This window comes from Aethalodelphis obliquidens, unplaced genomic scaffold (assembly GCF_003676395.1).
Source record: "Aethalodelphis obliquidens isolate GAN/ISIS:26980383/991018 unplaced genomic scaffold, ASM367639v1 scaffold2, whole genome shotgun sequence".
NCBI lineage: Eukaryota > Metazoa > Chordata > Mammalia > Artiodactyla > Delphinidae > Aethalodelphis > Aethalodelphis obliquidens.
In genome coordinates this window covers 60,082,514-60,101,593 of record NW_020837946.1, presented here as the reverse complement: position 1 = coordinate 60,101,593, position 19,080 = coordinate 60,082,514, and the positions used below count along the sequence as shown (strand labels likewise).

Sequence of the window (19,080 nt, the reverse complement as noted above, 5' to 3'; positions counted from 1 at the left end):
TGTGTGTGTGTGTGTGTGTGTGTGTGTGTGTGTGTGTGTGTGTGTGTCCCACCCCGGCTCTCGCAACATCTCTCCTTCCTCCGCAGTTCTCTCTGCCCTGGCTCTGTCGCTGCCCTCCGTTCCTGGACAATCTGATTAGGGCACAAGAAGGATTTCCCTAGGCATTTTGTTTGGGGACTCTGAGGTCACACGTGCCCGAACAACTGGAACAATAGACGCGGGGGTTAATCCCTTCTTTGCCTTTAAAGTGTGTGGCTAATCACTCCTGGCCTGGGCCCGAGCCTCTGTCTCCCTCCTCCTCCGCCTTCTCACCGGTTTGGGCTGGCAGGGGGAATCCTTTCCTCCGCCCTCTCACCTCCCAAGTCCCAGACCCTGGAGGAGAAACGGAACCTTCCTTCCCTGGTTTCTCTAAGATTCCGGGGACCCCTTGGGCGTTCTGATCACGACTGGTGCGGGTTTCCAACGTCCGGGCCGGGATTTGGAGCAGAGTTAGGAGACGCTAAGGAAAGGTGGATTTGAGTCCAAATGAAAAGTTTAACAAAACCCTGTGGCCTCCTCAGTCAGCCCGCAACTTGCTCAAGGGCTGAAATGATGGCGCAAAGAGAAGGCGGGTCACACTGGAAATAAATTTCCTCCACTTCTCTTCTCCACTCGGTTCTTTTATTGATGTTCATACTGGAATTGAAGCCTCGATGTTATGCAGGCTCCGCGTCTTCCCCAAAAGATTGCCGGGCTCGGGCTGAGTCCCAAGGCAGGCGAAGGCCTGGATCCCTGCACCGCTCACCACCACGCTCCCTGGCTCTCAGAGAGCTGCCCCTGCCGGCCACCGGCGGCCCGCGGTGGAGCCTCCCAGCCTTCGGTTCTTATGGGGGAAGGGGGTGTGTGTATGCTTCTCCAGCAGGGAGCTGCCAGGTCGCGCAGGGCAGGGGCCCGCGGGGTATCCTCTCTCGCTGTCGCACGGCCCCCTTATCTCCCCAGGACCAAGGTAGGCACAATGGACCTAGACCGAGTCACGTTGTTGTCCGCTCTTGCAGGTCAAGATCTGGTTCCAGAACAAGCGCTCCAAGTTCAAGAAGCTGATGAAGCAGGGCGGGGCAGCTCTGGAGGGTAGCGCGCTGGCCAACGGCCGGGCGCTGTCTGCAGGCTCTCCTCCAGTGCCACCCGGCTGGAACCCCAACTCCTCTTCCGGGAAGGGCTCGGGCGGCAGCGCGGGCTCCTACATCCCCAGCTACACGTCGTGGTACCCCTCGGCGCACCAAGAAGCTATGCAGCAACCCCAGCTCATGTGAGGTTGCGCGTCCGCATCCGCCCGCCTCCTTCCCGTCTCCCTCTGCCCGGGCCCCTCTCGCCTCCCGGTCCATCCGCCCCGTCCGCGTGCCGTGGGTCCGGAGGAGAAGGGCCCAGAGGGAAAGAAGAAGGAACAGTAAAGGCAGGACGCCCGCCGCCTCTTCCGAGTGCCGCGCGGTCTGGCTCGGCGACTTCCCTGGCGCCCACGCCCTTGCCCGAACCCCGGCCTCGGCCGCGCGGTGACAGCAGAGTGGCCTCGAAGCGCAGGCACAGCGGCCTGAGACAGCGGGAGCCGCAGCAAGATCCCGCCGGACCCGACCGCCGACGCTCAGCTGTATGGGACTATCAGGAAAACAAAACAAAACAAAAAACAATGTAGAAAAAGCAAAAGCTCTTTCTGTCCTGTCCGTTTCTTGTCTCCTTTCGCTCTGTATCTGTGCGCTGACGAAGTCGAGGTTCTCGTCCGTCCGCTGTCCTCGTTCTTCGGCCGCTGAAAAAAGTCACCAGGTCGGAGGAGGCTTGGTCCACCGGGCCACCCTGCTCCGGATACTGGAACGTTTTGTCTTTTCGGACCTTTTCCTGGGCCTGCCTAACCATCTGTGTGGCTCGTTCGGGGATTGGGGGAAATTGGAGGGAGGGGGTTTTATTTATTGAGAAATGGACTTCGCTTGAGGCTGAATGTTCGGTCAGTTCACGGTTCTGTGGGGCGCGAGGAGCGCAGGGTCCAAACGTACCCATTACTTTAAACGCACCCGGAAAAACGAATAAGGAGGACCTGGTGATTTTTAATTTATATAGTAACTTTTGTACTTCGCTGGTATGGAGAGGTTGGAAACGAATGATTTGCATTTTTTACATGTCCCGTATTATTTTAAAAAGAAAAGAGAGAGAGAAAGAAATGAAGCCAACACAATTTCCTCATCTCGGGAAGAACGCTTGATCGCTTTGCCTGGTTAAGCAGGAAAATCCTAATTCTTCCCTTGTGGAGAGAGAGGACTGATGGGCGGGGAGAGAAAACGTGCAGGGGTGCGCCAGTGCCCTAATGCCGGTGGGCTTTAAAGTAAGACGAAAGCAGCTTTACAACAATCCCCAGAGGCTCGACCACAGAATAATGCCAGTCACCACCCTGAATGCACAGTCTCCAGTGCAGGATCTAATTGCTGTACATATTATTGTTATTAATTATTATTGTTATTATTATTGTTCTGTAAACATGTTGCACAAGCTTAGCTTTTTTTCTGTTGTGTGTGGCTGTAAAACCCGATGCTTTGTGAAATGAGAATCTTGACATTTTTCTTGTGAAATTTGGAAAATGTGATCAAATGAAATCAACCGTGTTTTGTGTTCTCTATGTCAAAGTTTAGTTTTATATTGAGAATGTTAACTTATTGCTTTGTATCTTGGGGGGGGGGGAAAGAACTTTGTAAATAAGTTATAAAGTTTCTCCGAGACAGTAAAATTATGGTTTCGAGAAAGAGTTGCTGTCTGGTGTGCTGTGTGAGGGGTGCTGGGGCCAGGCAGCAGACTGCCACCTCTGGGGACAGATGAGGCAGGGGCAGCGACTCCCGTCTCCAGACATAGCAGGATAACGGCGGAGGTATGCGAAGCCCCTGCTGGGACCATTCTTCAAGACTTAACTCCTGCACCCACCCCCCCCAAAGGGTCTGATCCCTGCCTGGGTTAGAGGGCGGTGGCAAGGGTTCCTGGGAAGGGGAATCATGAACAGGTGCGGCCTGGCAGAGCCAGGACTCAGGAACCAAAGGGACTGTGAAGGCCGTCTGAAATGAGATGAAAGCAGAGCTCACAAGCAGCCGCCCTGTGAGATGTAAGTGCCCCCCGCGCCCAGTCACCTTGCAGGGGGCCTGGAAGACTGCAAGTGGAGACACCCGACTATGCCCCTCGAATCCGCCGGGATCTGGCCTCCCGGCTTTTGCTTACCCGCAGGGTGCTGGATCTCGAGGCGGAAAAGACGAGGCCAGACGCAGGAAAGGGGCCGGAAGGACACGTCTGTCACGCTACCCCCCAATCAATCAGTGAGCTCCGGGGGACAGTCCCAAGGCGCCACCCGGGCCCCTCCACAGCCACTCCCACCCATCCGGGCCCATCCATAACGAGAGGCCCATTCCTGCCTAATGACCCCGGGCTTTTCTCTGCGACTAGGAGAAGCGGAGGTGAGGAGGGAGGGGCAGGTGGGCTCCGCTGACTCGACGGAACCTGAGAGCTTGTCAAGCCAAGCCCCTACCCCCTCCAGCGCAGAAGTCCCAAGGCCAGGCGGTTAAGGGGCACCTCCGGTGGACCGTTTTGATCAGTACACTCCAGAAGAACGTGGGCTCTGAGCCGCTAGCATCAGTCTGGCACTCTCCTCCTGCGCCCCAGACCAGCCTCAGCCCCAGGCCCCACAGCAAGCTGAGAGAGCTCAGGAAAGCTGCGGGCCCCGACGGGCTGCTTTGAAAGATTCCCGCTTCCCTCGAACTCGCCTTCCGACACTGCTTCCCGAGGGGGCTGGTGCTCCGCCTTTGGGGGCCCCTTTGCAGCGCGCGGTGGGGAGCAGAGAGGGGAAGGCAGTGATCTGTGTTATGACAATCACCCATTTTTCAATTGGTGCTGGTGAAAGATCGGATGCGCCAGGCTTCTCCGACGCCCTTTAGGAAAGGGAGGGGAAGGGGGGAATGGTGGAGGGAGCAGGGGAGGTGGTGGGGAATGGAGCGGGGAACCTCGAGGCTCCTTCTGGGCCTGAGAGTGGGGCTCTTCCTCTCCCACAAGCCCCCAGAACCTGGAGGGCTAAGGGGAGGTGATCGGACCTTGGAGACCAGGATGCATGCGGGCGGGTGTCGAAGCTAAAAAGAGGAAACTGTTTTCCCGGGCTGGGCTCCGGCGCGGGGACAGGGACCTTCCTGGATTTGGTTTCCCCTGCCAAATGTGACTTTGCTAGCGGGAAGGTTTGGGCAGATTTCTTTCAAGCATCCAACTCTGGTACCCCAGACGGCAGACAGGGCCCAACGCCTGAAGCCACAGGCAAAATCTGTTTGGTCAAGTGGATTTTAATACGTTGAGATACTAGCTTATACTAATTTAATAATCTCATGCTAACAGTTCAAATAGAGAAATTATTAGTTTTAGCTCAACGAAGGCGGTCTTTAGTTAGGCTCTATTATAATTATAAGCGGTTGTACTTTTAAAAAATGTTAATCTCAATATAGGTCTAATTAATGCTGCCTTGTTACTGACAAGTAGTTCATCAAATATCTGATTCAAAGATTTTCATAATGAGTATATTAATTAAACTATGAATAATCTAAAGGTGGTTATATTTAAACAATACCTCATTATAATGATTAAATACTGATTTTGAATATTATGTCTTAACAATTGTCACTTAGAAAACACAACCTTTCCTTATGTATGAGTCTGTAATGGCAAAATGCAATTTTGGGATTTTTTCCCCCTTGTTCAAAAAATGTGAACCTCATTTTAAAACACTTCTGAAATAGGTTACACACAGCTTAATGATTATCAAAATGACTCTTTTCTGCAAAAAAAGACCCCAAAGTGCGCGTACAGCTGCAAACCCAAGAGGGTCAGCATCATTTCACTGTATTCTCTTCTTGATTACAAGCCGGGCCCATCAAACACAACATAATTACAGTAATTTCAGGTTTATTTATTCTAATGCAGTTTCCCCATCTCTCTGGTAATTATGAGCAATTTTTTCGCCCAGGGAATCTTTTTGCATTAACAAAAGAGATAACGCACTGAAAGCCAAATTTGCTGTGCATTGAGAAAAGAAAAAAAAAATCAAATAGGTGCGAGCTGCCATCTCTGCAATTCTCCGGTACCGGAGCCGGCAAATTGCTTGCAGGTGTATGAAGCAAGCTTGTCAATGGCCGGGCCTCCAAATTAGCAAATGCACTGCGTCGAAGTAATGAAGACAGACTTAGCAAAATTGCCAAACAACAGATACCTCTTTAATATCTTCTCTCACACACTCGCTCTAAAAGGGGTAAGGGTGGGGGTGGAGGGACAGAAGCAACAATCCCCAGCCCCCTCCTCACTGGTCTTGGGTTTCATAAGCTGGGGACTGAGTGGCCCTGCTAGTAGTGGTCTAATTATGGAAAAATCAAGCTCCTAAATCTAGGCAATATTTTAAAATACAACATTGGAAACAGGTTTATAATTCACAACGTTCCTTCGTTGATTGTTATGTTTTATTTTTATTTCTTTCTTTTTGAGATCTGCACTGGGCTAGGTCAGATGGCTCTCCAGACTTGCCTATTCTGCACTAGTTTAAAGAGCCACAAAAAGTTTTAGAATCCCCCGCATCTATATGCACAGAAGTATGAATTTACTCTTAGAGTCATTTGATGTAGAAATTAACTAAATCTCTCCCCTTGAAGAAATTGTCAATTTTTGTCACCAGAAGAAAGGTAGGTCTGGGTGCTGGATACAAAACCTGTGAAACTCGATCCCAAGAAAAAGTGGGAGGAAAGAAGCAATCCAGGCCCCTAGCTATATATTTTTATCCTGCTACTCATGTCTTTCATTCTGTATCTTTAAAAAACCGATTTCAAAAATCTCTAGCTTTTGTCATCCCACCGCCTGGGTTAAACACCCCGAAATCAAAGGCTAAAGCGGACTTTTCTGCTTCTCATCCCTCATGGCCATAGAAACCTCTATCAAATGCAATAGAGAGGGTAAGGGTCTCTCTCTCCCACGACTCAAAGAAACCCTCCTTCCGTCCCAGCTCTACAACAAACCCCAATTCAGTGTAGACTGGCAAACGGCTCTAAAGGGTGCCTTCCCCAGGTTCAAGAAACTGTCACCCCCCCACCCACTCCTCTCATACCCCCTCCCTCATCCCCCAACCTTCAGGGATTAACACTTCCTGAAACATCAAGTGTTTTTATAAAAAGGAAAAAAAATAATCCTGACATCGCTGACAAGAAGTTTTGATGGAAGAATTAGCTGGTGCATACATAATCACTCCCCCCACCCTCCTATTCCCGGAGCGGGAGCCGCTGCGGCGGGCGCAGCGCAGCCTTCCAACCCTCTGAAAAATGAAACCGGTTTCCACCCTTACCTTCTTCAGTGTCAATTTCAGATAATCTGGACACAATCTTTGCTACATCAAATCAAAAGGGTCGAAGGCGGCTTTTGGCTGGGAGAATGACAGGAAAGAAAAGGCAAAAAAGAAAAAAAAAAGGAAAAAAAGAAAAAAAAAGGAAAAATAGGAAATACAAAAGCGACCAAACCAGAGCAAAACAAAACCAGAAAACCAAAAAGTATCCCCCAGCCCCATCCTCCTATCCTGAGGTAAAGAGTGGAAAGAGGTCTCCAGGACCAGACGCCTCCGAGCGCCGCAGGCTTTTTGCAGCGCTGCGCTTGCAGAATAGGACTGAAAATTTCGGCTATATAGCCTCTGTCTTTATAGCTGATGAAAAAAATTGCAGATTATTAGCATAAATGTTTACTCTTCATTACGCTGATGACATTGTGCACTCGAGATCTTGGTAATCTTTGGGAAAATTATGAGTAATTTTTAAAAATTTTAAAGCAGCAGCAGTTACCATGCAATTCAGGCTAATTCTGCGTAGGCTCCGAACGGATATAATTATCGAGGAGTCAAGATGTTATGCTAAAAACTATGCATTGATATTCCCATTTATTATGTACATACAACTTTGACAATGTTGATGCTTGAAATAGCAGGAAATTGTCTTGCGCAAAAATTACAGTCCATATTAGGACATCTGAAATTGCGAAGAATTATATAGTAATTGCAGGCTTTCAGATGGGAGAGCCAGAATGCTCAAACTAGTGCAAATGTGGATAAAATTACAGATCAGAGCAAAAATTAGGGGAAAAGGGGGTCTGGGATTTTTCAGGTTGGCTATAGGATTCCGGAAGTGTCTAATGCCACATGATTGCTGCAGCTTTAGGGGAGACATTCATGCCTCAAATAGCGCCTTGGCCAGGGTGGCTTTAATTGAATTTCTTGGGCTTTTTCTTTTAATAGGGGCAAATGAGAAAATTGGCCACCCAAGGCAAATTTTCACTGTTCTCCTGCGGGAAAAGAGAATCCCTTTTCCCGCGTGCCGGCTGGCCCCAGCTGGGATGCCTGAGAGGCCCAGGACCCCGACCCTAAATGCGGCAACTAAGCAAGAAAGTGCCTGAGCAGGATTCCGACCACCCCCCTTCCTCCTCCCAACACCTCTTCTATTTCTTTTCTTTCCAGTTCTCCCCTCCTCCTTCCTTCGGCCCCTTTCCCGTATTCTCGCAAACCCCCTCCAAAGTGCAGCCAAGTAGGGCCCTGGAATCTGCAGGCCTAGTCCAGGGGGCGGGAGGTGGGGTGTGGGGGTAGCTGGCTGAGGAGTTGGTGTGAGGCGGTCATCACCCCTAGACAGAGTGCCGCCCAGTGCCGGCGGACACCAACCTGCTTTTTGGGAAGCTTTGGGAAGAGGAGGATCTGAGGATCCTCGGGGCCCGCCCCGTGAACTCCTAGGCGTTTCTTTGATCTCCACCGCAGAGAGAGAGCGCCCCCGAGAAACACCCATTCCCCACTTGGGCGGTGCTTCTCTCGGGCACTGAGACAGCCTGCGACTTTAAGAAGCCAAGGCCAGGGCCGCAGAGGGATGGGGCGGGGCGGGGGCTGCCCCGGGGCGGGGTGGGGGGGGCTTGCTGCGGCTCCGGGCTGGAGAAGCCTACGGAAGTGCGGCCACCGCTCGGAGCAGCCCGGACTCGGTCGGGTTCCAGGGCCAGAAGTCGCCATTGTTCCGTGAGCGACGATTTCATCTCTAGGGTATTTGAGCCTCCTGGGCCACAAAAAGGAGGGCAGGAGTGGGAGCGGGGTAAGCCCGCCATGTTTGCTCTGTGCGGGCCCGAGTCGGCCCCCTGGGATTACCCCGGCGCGCTCCAAGTCCAGTCCCTCCCTCTCCTTCGCCTTTTCTCTTTCCCCTGAGTTCTAATCTTCTGGCCCGCAGTCCCGACCCATCACAGGGAGCCTTTCTCCACCTTCCCGGGCTCCGCGCCCAAACCTCACTGCTGGTCTCCGCCCTCCAGCTCCTAGCGCTGGCGGGACCGGACCCGGGACGCAGCCAGTGGCACCAGGACTCCCGAGGATTCCCAAAACGGGCCTCCGGAGAATCCTGGGAGCGCTGCGCAGCCCGCAAACTGCTAAGACACTGCAGTGTTTGCGGTCTGGCCCCACCGGGAGGACGGAGAGGAGCGGAGGCGGCCGGAGAAAGAAAGGTCTATCTAGAGACTCTGCCTGTGTTCTCACGTGGAGGTGGAATGGCCGCTCCTCCAAGACTTGCCTGCTCTCTCTTTTCGTTAAACACAGCCTACCCGCGGCATCGCCTGGCCCCAGGCCCCAGGGCGGAATGTCAAGTCTTGTAATGGGGCAATCACTGCCAAACCCGTCCCCGCGAGGGGAACTCCCGGTAGGGGGGCCTCAGAGGGTAGCGGGGGCCTCCGAATCCGCCCGCGCCTTTGAGTTTGGGGGGTGGGAGACTGGGCAGCGGGTTAGGCTTGGGGGCAGATTCCAGATGCAGAGGGAGGCTTCCCTGGGGCGGTTTTGGGTATCACGACCCTGCGAGAGCCCGCCCGTCTCCGGAGAGCCTAGTCAGACCCGGCCAGGGGCCCGCGTAATCAAGACTGCAGCATCGCGTCCCACCCACCGGCTTGCGGGGACCCCAAAGTCAAATGCAAAGGAACCAGTATTTTAGGAGGAAGAGAGAATCTGTAGTTTCATTCTCAAAGAGGTCTCTAACCCCCAACAGGTTTAAGCGACTGGTGGTCGCTGTTCCCTAGAGGGAAAAGACCCGGCTTGTGACTTTTGAGCAAGTGGTTGGGACGGGGACGGGGGAGGAGGTGTTTGGGAGAGTGCGGGAGTTGCTCCTGGGTTTTACAGTCAGTGAGGACATCTTTGTTAGAAAGGTAAGGGGCCTTTCTACTCCCCGACATCACTCTCCTTCACGGGACCTTTTACCCCTCTTTTCCGCTCCCCCTTCTACCAAAGGACTGTTTGTAAACAAAGCTCCAGTCTTCCAGCCCTCTCTCCGCCCCCATCAAACCTGATACTTCCCCCAAACTCTCCCCACTAGTCTCGGAAATCCTTACACAGGACGGATATTCACAATTTTCACAAGTAATCCTGAAAGAAGGCGGAGGGGAAGCCTCCTAAATGGTCCCACATTGCAGCCGCGCTGATTAGGCCCGGGATGCATTCCCTTTCTTTCCTGCCTCCCGCCCCTCCCCCCCGCAGCCCGGGAGCGGCGGGGCGGGCGGCGGGAATTCGGACCCGCGGGAGGGGTGTGTGTCTACACCCGGGAAGCACCCGGGGCGGGGTGGCCCGCGACGCAGCGCGCGCAGGGCGGGGGTACGGTGGGTGGGGGAGGGGGAACTGCGAGGGGCAGGGGACTCGGGCTCGCCAGGAGTGCCTGCAACTGGAGTTGGACCTCAGTGCCAGTGCTCAGCCGGAGTTCCGAGCAACACTGCCAGGGGGTGGAGCGGAGAGAACCGGGCACCCCTCACTCTTCGTCTTCCCTCCCTCTGCTTCCCAGCCCTTGTCATATCCTGTCTCTGGCCTGATATTTCACGCGAGCAAATGGAAGGAGATTACAATGAAGATTTATGTGTGTTCCGAGCGCGGCTGGTTTCCCAGTGCAGGGAGCCGAGATCGCTGCTTCCCATTTCCATTTTTCATTCGCGCTTTGGGGAGTGCAGTCGGGCGCGGGGGGAGCTTGTCTGCGCGGCGGCGGCGGGCTGATCACAGGGCTCTGCGTCTCCCAGCGGGCCGCGAGACTGAGAAGGACTTGCCAGCGCGTCGCCCCCGGCGGGGCTGGAGCCTGCCCCCTCCTCCCCCAGCCAGGCTTTGTTTCTCCCCTCGCTCACCCCTCCTCCTCCCCGCCCCCTTACTTCTGGGACCCAGGTGCATCCTTCTTTCCCTTCTCTTTGCCCTTCTCCTTGTCTGCGGAAACGCCCCCTTCCTCTGGCCCCTGCACCCTTCTGCTCTCTGTTTCAAGGGCTTCCCGGGCGCCTTGGCCCGGCCCGACCCCGCCGCCGCCGGGTGCCAGGTTCGGTGACTCCGGCGAGTCTGTGGGGCCTCGGCCCACCCCAGAGCTGGGGCCGCCCTCCCTCCCGGCTCCCAGGCTCGCTCATGCCAAGGCCTGTTGCGTGATTCCAACTTGGGCTGACATTCCCTGCCCCGGGCGCTTCGGCGTAGGCCTCTTAATCATCTTGTCTGCTGCAGATCCTCGACACCAGCCAATTTACTGCCCCGTCTCTCCTCGCTGGTTTCAGGAGGGGGAGGGGAGTGCGCGCAAAGGAAGGGAGGGCACAGTCAACCGCAGAAGGAAGGCTGGCACCAACTACTGGCACTCAAAGAAAACCACGAAATTTGGAGCTGGGGCGGGAGTGGTGGCAGGAATGGGGGTCTGCTAGGCAGCAACTGCTTAGGGAAGTCAGAATCATGGGGTCAATGAGCTTCATCCCAGGCTTCCCTAGCCTGGGAAAACACTGCAGGAATGCGAACGGACACTTGACTGAATGGCCTCCCTGCCTTCCCCAGAGCCCCAACTCTGTGGACCATACTCTGCTGTAAACTAGATTCAATGCAGGCCTCAAAACAATCTGGCCAGAAAAGTGAGAATTGCTCTCAGTGATGCTTAGAAAGTCACCATTGTCCCACGTCTGTTTTTTTTTTTAATTTTATTTTTGGCTGCTTTGGGTCTTCGTTGCTGCACGTGGGCTTTCTCTAGTTGCGGGTAGCGGGGGCTACTCTTTGTTGCGGTGCGCGGGCTTCTCATTGCGGTGGCTTCTCGTTGCGGAGCACGAGCTCCAGTAGTTGCAGCACTTGGGCTCAGTAGTTGTGGCACACGGGCTAAGCTGCTCCGCGGCATGTGGGATCTTCTCGGACCAGGGATCGAACCCATGTCCCCTGCATTGGCAGGCGGATTCTTAACCACTGCAACACCAGGGAAGTCCCCCACGTCTGTTTTTTGGCAGACATTAGTTGAGGACACACAAAAAGGATGGCCTGAATAGCCATCCTAGAGGACATATGGCAAACTGGGCTCTCTGGCTTGCCCCAACCTCCTCTCCAATAGACGCTGTTCGCTTCAGAGGGGATGGCTAAGGTTCAGCCTCTCATATAGGAAGGGGCCAGAGCTCTCCCAGCCCTAGAGTGCCCTAGAATGCTGCTCTTCCACACAAGGTGAACTTGGAAGGGCCTCTGGGTAACTCTGGACCTCATAATTGCAGGGCATTTTATCCCAATGCCCTCACTATTTGGGGGCATTGGGATAAAACTCTATGCTACTAAGCAAAATTTATTGAGTACTTACCAGGTGCCACACACTGTCATTCCCTTGTTAAAGGCTCACAGCTCTGAGATATCTGTTATTATTGATTCCATCTTACAGATCTGCAAACTGCAGCACAGAAAGGTTAAGTGGGTAGCCTAAAGTCACACAGTTTGTGACTGAAGCCAAGACGTTTCCAATTGTAGGCCCCAGCGCTTTCAAGGAAAAAGACTTTTGGTTCAGGACTGCATTACCCACCTACCCCTGGCCTTTGAAGGGAATGCCAGAAATTAGGGTCACTTCCAAAGCTGGGCGCTAGTTATGTGGGACCCAGTGTGGAAAGCAGAGCTGAATCATGTATGGACGTTTCCCCTTCGAGATCGTGAGGTGTTAACAACGCCGAATCCACAGCACTGTGCGTCGGTCTCCGTGCGAATGTACATGAATTTTTGTCGGTGTTCTGTGTAGGAGTGTAAGTGTGATTCAATATGTGATAGTATGGATGTGACTGTGCGAGTCACTGTGTGATTGCATGTGTGCTAGCGCAGCCCTGTGTGCCCAGGGTCGCCTTGCCTTCCAGAGTCTCGCGAGGGCCTGGGTGACTCACTGAGTTCTCAGCTCAGCCAGTCCCAGAAGGGCTGCAGGGCAAACAGTGGGGAGGGCCCAAAGTAGGGGTTAGACCTCGGCTTCGGCAGGTTCCCCGCGGCGGCTCGAAGGTACTGCCCTGCCTGCACCTCGGGCGCGGGGGCGGCTGAGACCTCCCAGGAGCGGGGCTGCGGCGCCGGCGCCGAAGGGGCCGGGCGGGCGGAGGCCGGAGCCACCGGGCGCTGAGTGACTCACCGCGCGGAGAGCTGGCGAACCTCGCGCAGGGACACGGATGCGGGCAGAGCGTGAACTCTCGCAGCAGCCCTGCGCTGAGAGTGCGGGTCCTCACCTCGCCGCACCTCTCCGCAAGTCGCAGCCTCCGATAGATGTAAATGTCACTCTTGGCTGACCTAGTTCCCCGCCTGGGCAGCGGCTTGAGCTTCCAGGTCGTGACACCAAGAAAAAAGCGCACACATCCAATGAAAACAATAATTTATTTAAATAATCTCTTCATATTGTAAAATCAACATTAAGAGCATGTTGTTTTCATAATAAATAACCCCAAAATACCTTTCATTTCAAGAACAAAGACTTTAGGATAAGATAAAACAAATCCAAATCAGTAGCTTAGTTAAACTGAGAACATTTTTCGAAGGGAAAAATAAAACGGAGGGGTTGCTGAGGTCACTGCTAAACCGCAGTTTTCACAAGTGGGGATTTACAAAAAAGTCTGAAAAGATGAGTATTTTTATACAAATAAATCAGTGGGAAAATCTGCACAGACACCTTTATTTACAAACGCTATATCGAAGTCCAGGCTAATAATCCTGAATAGGTTTTAAAAAAGATAATTTAAACACATTTTTTTGCAGTGTCCACATATTAAAAAAATCATTTTTTCCCCCAACATCAAAATGAGGTCATCCGCAAAGGCACCTAAACTTTTAAAAAAATAAAAATAAAAAAACTCCACTGGTGAAGGATGAGGAGAGAGCTGAGGGAGCGTTCCTGCGAGGAGAGCTAAGGCGGGGGAGGGACGAGGGCTCCAACGGCTGGAAACAGCAGGGCAGAAAAAAAGCGGCGGGCCGCCGGGGTCGAGGGGTCGGGGCGGGGGGAGGGCAGGCCGGCAGGACCGGGAGGTCAATAACCCCAGAGGACAGGAGCTGAGCCTGGGGGCGGGCAAGGAGAAAGGAGCCTCAGAGGGCCCAGGCAGCCTCGCGGGCGGGGCAGGCGTCCCTCTCCGGGACTCTGCTCGCGGCCCGGGGCGAAAAAGGCGCCGGACTGCCTCGCCGGGCGGGGCGGGGAGGGGAGGGGAGGGGAGGCAAGTCTGAGGCGGGGCTCAGGTCGGAAAGGCGGCCTTGGCAGGGTTTCTCCCGCGGATGCCGGGTTTCTCCGAGAGGAGCCCGTGGCGCGAGAAGACGCCTTCCAGTCCCTGGCCGCGCGGTGGCCCCGGCCCTGGGGTAGGCCATCCTGGGCCGCCACCTCCGGGAGCGGCGGGTGGCATCATCGGGCCAGCCGGAGGGACCCTGTGGCTCTGGGGATGAGCAGTAAGGATAACTGGTCTCTGCTCTCTTAGTCTCTGGCGCAGTCTCCGGGAGTTAGAAAATCGTCCCGGCGCTCACCGGGGCGCCCCCGCCGCCGTGGTGGTGCTGGTGGTGGTGGTGGTGCGGCTGCGGGGTCTGCGCCGGGTGCAGCAGCGGCGCAGCGGCCTGCAGGTGCGAAGCGGAGCCCGAGGCCTGGTGGTACCACGGGTAGTTGCCCAGGAAAGCCGAGGCGGCGCTGCTCGGGCTAGAGCCGGAGCTGCCCGCGCCGCTGCCGCCGCTGCCCGGACCGCCGCCGCCCCCCATCCGCTGCGGCGCGCCGAAGTCCCAGGAGGTCGGCGCCGAGGCCGGCGGCGAAGCACAAGGTGGCGAGGCGCTGGTCCCCGGGTGCTGCTCCGAAGGGATCTCACCGCTCTTCCACATTTTCTTGAACTTGGATCGGCGGTTCTGGAACCAGATTTTGACCTTTGTGGAAAAGGGACCTGAGCATTAATGGAGGAAACTCGGCCTGGGGCAGGGGAGGGGAGGAAGCTTAGGAAGACAGCTGGTTAGGAGGTGGATACCCTGGTCAGGTAAGCCGATCACGTGCCGCGGCCTCAGAGGGTCTGTCGGTTCCTGCTCCAATGGGAGGTATTCTCAAAAAACCCGAGAGAGCTGATGTGTGTGCACTTAGGTGACGGTGACAGCGGAGGGAGTCAGGAGGGCCACTTGTTTTACCCGCTTAATCAGTAGTACGCGGAAGGACAACTTGCTACCGGATTTCTGCCCACCCCTGTCCTATCCTTTTCTCACACGAGGTGGCACCCTGGGGGATTTCAGCTTCGGGCGTAGACGTTTAGGCCGCCCAAGGCGCGGGCCTCGAAATCCTTAAAAGTACTATAAAAAATACATTAAAAAAACATAGTCCTAAACCTGCCTGCTTCCTGGCCATCCCAGGCCAGCGCCCTCCTCGTGCCTCCCAGGCCGCGAGCCCTCACCTGAGTCTGGGTGAGGCCCAGAGACGCCGCCAGCTCAGCTCGCTCGGGCAGTGCCAGGTACTGAGTCTTTTGGAAACGCCGCTGAAGAGCCGCCAGCTGGAAACTAGAGTAGATGGTTCGGGGTTTCCGGACTTTCTTTGGCTTCCCGTTTACTATCCGGATTTCAGGCTCGAGGTCCTCTTTCTCTGCAATAAAATGGAATCGTGAGAACCGCGCAACCGCGGGAGCCCAGGAGTTCCCCGCCCGCCGGGAGAGCAGCGTGGAACTTGGCCTAAGCCGGGAGGCGGGTTCTTGGAGACGCTGCGCGGCGCTCAGGCACAACTTTGCAACGCGCGGACCCGCGCCGCCAGCGAACCCGGGAGTCGGCCCCTCCAGGGAAGGGGAAGACAGGCGCAAACCGGGGGAGAAAGGAGCAGCAGGTGGTAGGGAAATGAGGTTGTTGTGAGGCGGCCGCCGAGGCCACCTGGTCCCACCAGCCGAGTACCCGGGTACCCGAGGGACGTACCCGGTGACCCTCGGCCAATTGAAAGCTGATGAGGGTAAAGGGCGCGAGGAGAGCGGGAAGCAATCAGTGTGAAAGGCCAGGGCTCCAGATGGATCCCCGTCCCAAACATTTTTATCCCACCCATTCCAGGAACTAGACGGACTTGGCACCCTTGACGCGAAAGTTATGCTTACCAGGTTCGTTGTTGGCCGGGGACGAACTGGTCCCGTAGGGCGCGTAGGAGGTGTAGGCGGCGGTGTAGCCCAGGTCGTAGCCGCTCTTGGCTGAATAAGGGACGTTGTTGAGGCCGCTGGCGTGGTACTGGTAGGAACCCATGTGCGCGTAGGGCGAGCCCCCAGCGCCGCCGCCGCCGCCGCCGCCCGCCGGGTGTTGCTGGTTGGTGTAGTAGCTGCTGTCGGTAGCTGTGGACACCGGGAGTGTGGGCGACTCCTGAGGCTTGTGGAGGCTGCTGCCGTTGCTGCCGCCGGGGCCAGCGCCGCCGCCGCTCGGGGGCTGCTGTTGCTGGTGGTACGTGCTAGAGGCCGTGATCTGGGTCGAGTGCATATCAGCCACCAGACTGTCAAAGACTCCAGTCATCCTGGCCCGGGACGGGAAAGAGCAGGGGTGGCGGGCGCGAGGGGGGTTGCGAGGCGCCTCCTCCGTCTCTCCCTGTCCCCTCCAGCAGCCAATGTAATTACAGTGGGGGAGGGGAGAGGAAAACAAGAAATGCGGCAATGGTCTAGGCAACTCCTCCTCCGGGGGAGGCGATCACCGTGCACTGCTCGGGACAGCTGCCTCCGGCCTCATCATCTCTCCTCCTCTCGGGCCGCTCGGCGCCTTGCCCAGCGCGGGCTCGGGCGAGGGGCGGGCAGTGGAGGGGGCAGGGGTGGCGGGGCCTGGCCAGGGCTCCGGGAGGAGGTGGGAGCAGGTGAGCAGCCCCGAGCGGCTTTACGATTGTCTGTGGGCCGGGCTCCCGCAGGGTGGGCATTTAACACTCGTCACGTGAGCTCAGGCGACGTCACCTAGCAACGGCCAATCAGAAGCGCCGAGCCACAAGGCTTCTGGAGCTCCGGAACGCCGGGCGCGGGGCGGGGGTGTGGGGGGAAATCACAGGGCTGGCGCGGCGGCTGCTGTGGTCGTGGGTGCAGACAGGCTGCTGCTGAGTGTGAGCTGCGAGGCGAGGGGCTGGAGGCGGGGGGGCGGGGAATCAGGGTGACCGATGGCAGGAGGACAGAAGGCGTGAAGACGGAGACTGTCATTTCGCCTCCGAGAAGAAGAAATGGGGTCTCCCAACCCATTCTGTGTACAAGTGTCGACCAACTCCAGTGATTCATACTTTCACGTCCGAGGTCAGCTTTCAAACATTAATCAAAATAAAGCGGTGCGGAGAGCCCGGCCAGTTCTAGCTCCGCTTTTCCTCGAAGGGTCTGGCATTTACTGTTGTCAGCCACTCGGCACTTGACATAGTCCATTGATATAATGGTATAATAATAATACCTGCTTCCTAACCCACAGGGATATTAGGACAATTAATTCGATAATATTTAAACTATTTTCCTTGCTCCTTGAGAGAAAAGCTATATAAATTCAAAGGTAGTATTGCTAATGATATATTTGAAAGCATTTTCCCTTGTACTTTTCTGATGTGGACACCGAGACTGAGTAATTACGTGTATTTGATGGCTAATTGACAACCGAAGAACGATCCCGGGGATTTCCTCTCTAGGTTGGACTGACCAGATGGCCTTCAAAGTTCGTTCTAACTTTAAATTCCATGTTTTTACGAAAAAGGAAATGGGATGATACTTTGGTGAGAGTGTTGTCTCGATACTACAAATCTTGCTAAATTTACAGAAACAGAAAAGTTTTATCTCATGCACTTAACCCTATTTTACAGTTTTTTTCATTTTAGAACGCTGTTTGGCCCTATCACTGCAATCTCTTCTTTTAAATCTGAAGTGGCGACTTCCTCTATATCTCTTGTTTCCTGGTGGTTGGAAACCGTGGCCCGGAGTTGAGGGACACTCGCCTTTACCGGAGTCCGCAGTTCCTGCCTTGTGGCGCCACCTGGTGGAGGTGTTCGTGATTGCGGTGGGCCCAGTAGACGGTCTAATCATGCCGAGGCGCCAGCCTCTGAAACCCCCCAAAAGAACAAAATAGTAATTAAAAGCCACAAAATTGTGCTAGTGCACGCCATCTGAAGCACCCCGTTCTAAAGACATAACACGTCGCTGAAAGAACTTGTTACAACAACTGCCTAATGGAAAACAAGTTAATACTTTGAAAAATATCTTTGGTTTTCTTCCTCAGAAAAAGCAAGTGTGTAATTAAAACTGCAGCATCCACATAGCTCACTCTCTGTGGAATACTGAGGAACGTAATCCTCCTGGATTTAGTTTGCAGCCTTCCTCTTGGTTACAGAAGGCCCCTAGATGGAGAAGCGGGAGCTGGTTTAGAAAGCTTCAGGAGGTGGGTCTCGCCTCAGGCCGCATTGCCTCATCAGTGCATTGCGCTCAGCCTGCTGCTTTGTGGGCCCCAGTCTCAAACTTAACCTCTTGATATGTAATCAAGATTGCTTTTTGGTGTCCTGACACCAAGTTACAAATCTTTCTGTCACTAAGGTGGTAGCTGTTTTGACCTAAGGTAAAAACTTGTTTTCCTATTGAAAATGAAATATAAAAGATCTAATTTCCATAGCCTTGCCTTCTCTCTGCTCCTTTGTTTCCACCCCAAGCATGTACTCCAGACTTTCTCATGGTGGCAAATGCGTTTAATTTTATTAACTATGAGAACCTGCATTAATGGCCTGAAGTCCAGGTCAGCTAGGTCTGGAAAATAGCATCTTCCTGGAAGGAAATATGACCCTAGTTCCCCTTTAACTGCAAAACAAGGGACTTGTTTGTGGGAGAAAAGACCGGAGGCAATGAGCAAAGAGAGAGAGGGAGAGAGAGGCAGAATTTACAATTGCATTTGGAGAATCAAGTAAAGACCTGAGATGTTAATTCTGATAATCTGGGCACAAATCTGGGTTTGCCTAAATTATCAGATCACAATATCCAAACGATTTCCTCACTTTGGTCTAAAGTCAGGGAGACAGTACTGTAGAGAAATGACACTCTTGTCCACAGTTCAGAGTAGGGGGATGCCTCCATAGTGATTTGAGAGGAGTTTGGGGGGGCTCAGACCGAGTTTGGGGTAATGCCTCCTTGCAGCCAAAATTCCTCTTCCACCTCAGGGCACCCTCCTTCCCCTTTTCTGCTTTCAGTTTTCTAGAGAAGGATGGCGGAAGGAAGGGGGCTCAGTGTCTCTGCTCTGGTCTTCTATGTTCCAACACCGTCGCTGAGACCTTCCTGTTTTGGATCCCATGCCCACCAGGTTGTCGCGACAGCCCTTTATCTGTCTCCTCCCTTGGGAGCCTCGTGACAAGCCTTGCAGGCAAGGACGGAATCATAGTTCCCATTGTACACGGGAACAGGGAGGCTCCAGGGCAGAAACGACTTCCTTTGAGTTAGGTACCCCTCCTTTCTCTGTTGCCATAGTGTAAACCACAGGGTACTTACCGTAAGCCTTGGTCGAACAGCTGCCGACCTCTGGCAGACAGCGAGCGGCTCTGGAGAACAGGTCTGCTGCGCCTTGCTTTCAGGCCTCTGCCCCACCGCTGGCCTGGGTCAGGCGTTTAGGGCTTCCCCTGGCTCTGAGCACAGCCTCTGCCCGACCACTGGGCGTCCTCCATTACACAGAAAGCGGACGCCGAGGGGTGCCGGGATTGGGGGGTGGGGGAAGAGGATGACCCCTGTCGGCTGGGGGCGCGGGGTGGGCGCCGAAGTGCAGTTTGTGCGCAGCCGGGACAGGCTCATTCTCACTCGCCTACGTCACTCGGGGTCACACGCGCTGCTGCTGGACTGCCC

General features: G+C 54.6%; 2 protein-coding genes across 3 annotated transcripts in view; one reads left to right on the top strand and one right to left on the bottom strand.

The window, feature by feature from the left end:
- DLX1 (distal-less homeobox 1) overlaps positions 1 to 2,304 on the top strand; it is a 3,834-nt gene extending 1,530 nt beyond the window's left edge. The window contains exon 3 of one of the 2 annotated variants that reach the window (XM_027115106.1): positions 1,035 to 2,304. In XM_027115106.1, coding sequence (XP_026970907.1) covers positions 1,035 to 1,289 — 255 coding nt within the window. In that variant the 3' untranslated portion in view covers positions 1,290 to 2,304. The remainder of the gene's footprint in view (positions 1 to 1,034) is intronic. The other variant, XM_027115114.1, reaches the window with a different exon arrangement.
- Positions 2,305 to 12,645: 10,341 nt separating this feature from the next.
- Positions 12,646 to 16,426, bottom strand: DLX2 (distal-less homeobox 2). Its single transcript, XM_027128220.1, has 3 exons — positions 15,367 to 16,426; positions 14,689 to 14,873; positions 12,646 to 14,176 (listed from the first exon to the last, which is right to left on the bottom strand). The coding sequence occupies exons 1-3, from the start codon at positions 15,767 to 15,769 to the stop codon at positions 13,769 to 13,771; spliced, it is 996 nt and encodes a 331-aa protein (XP_026984021.1). The 5' UTR covers positions 15,770 to 16,426; the 3' UTR covers positions 12,646 to 13,768.
- Between the last annotated feature and the right edge of the window lie 2,654 nt (positions 16,427 to 19,080).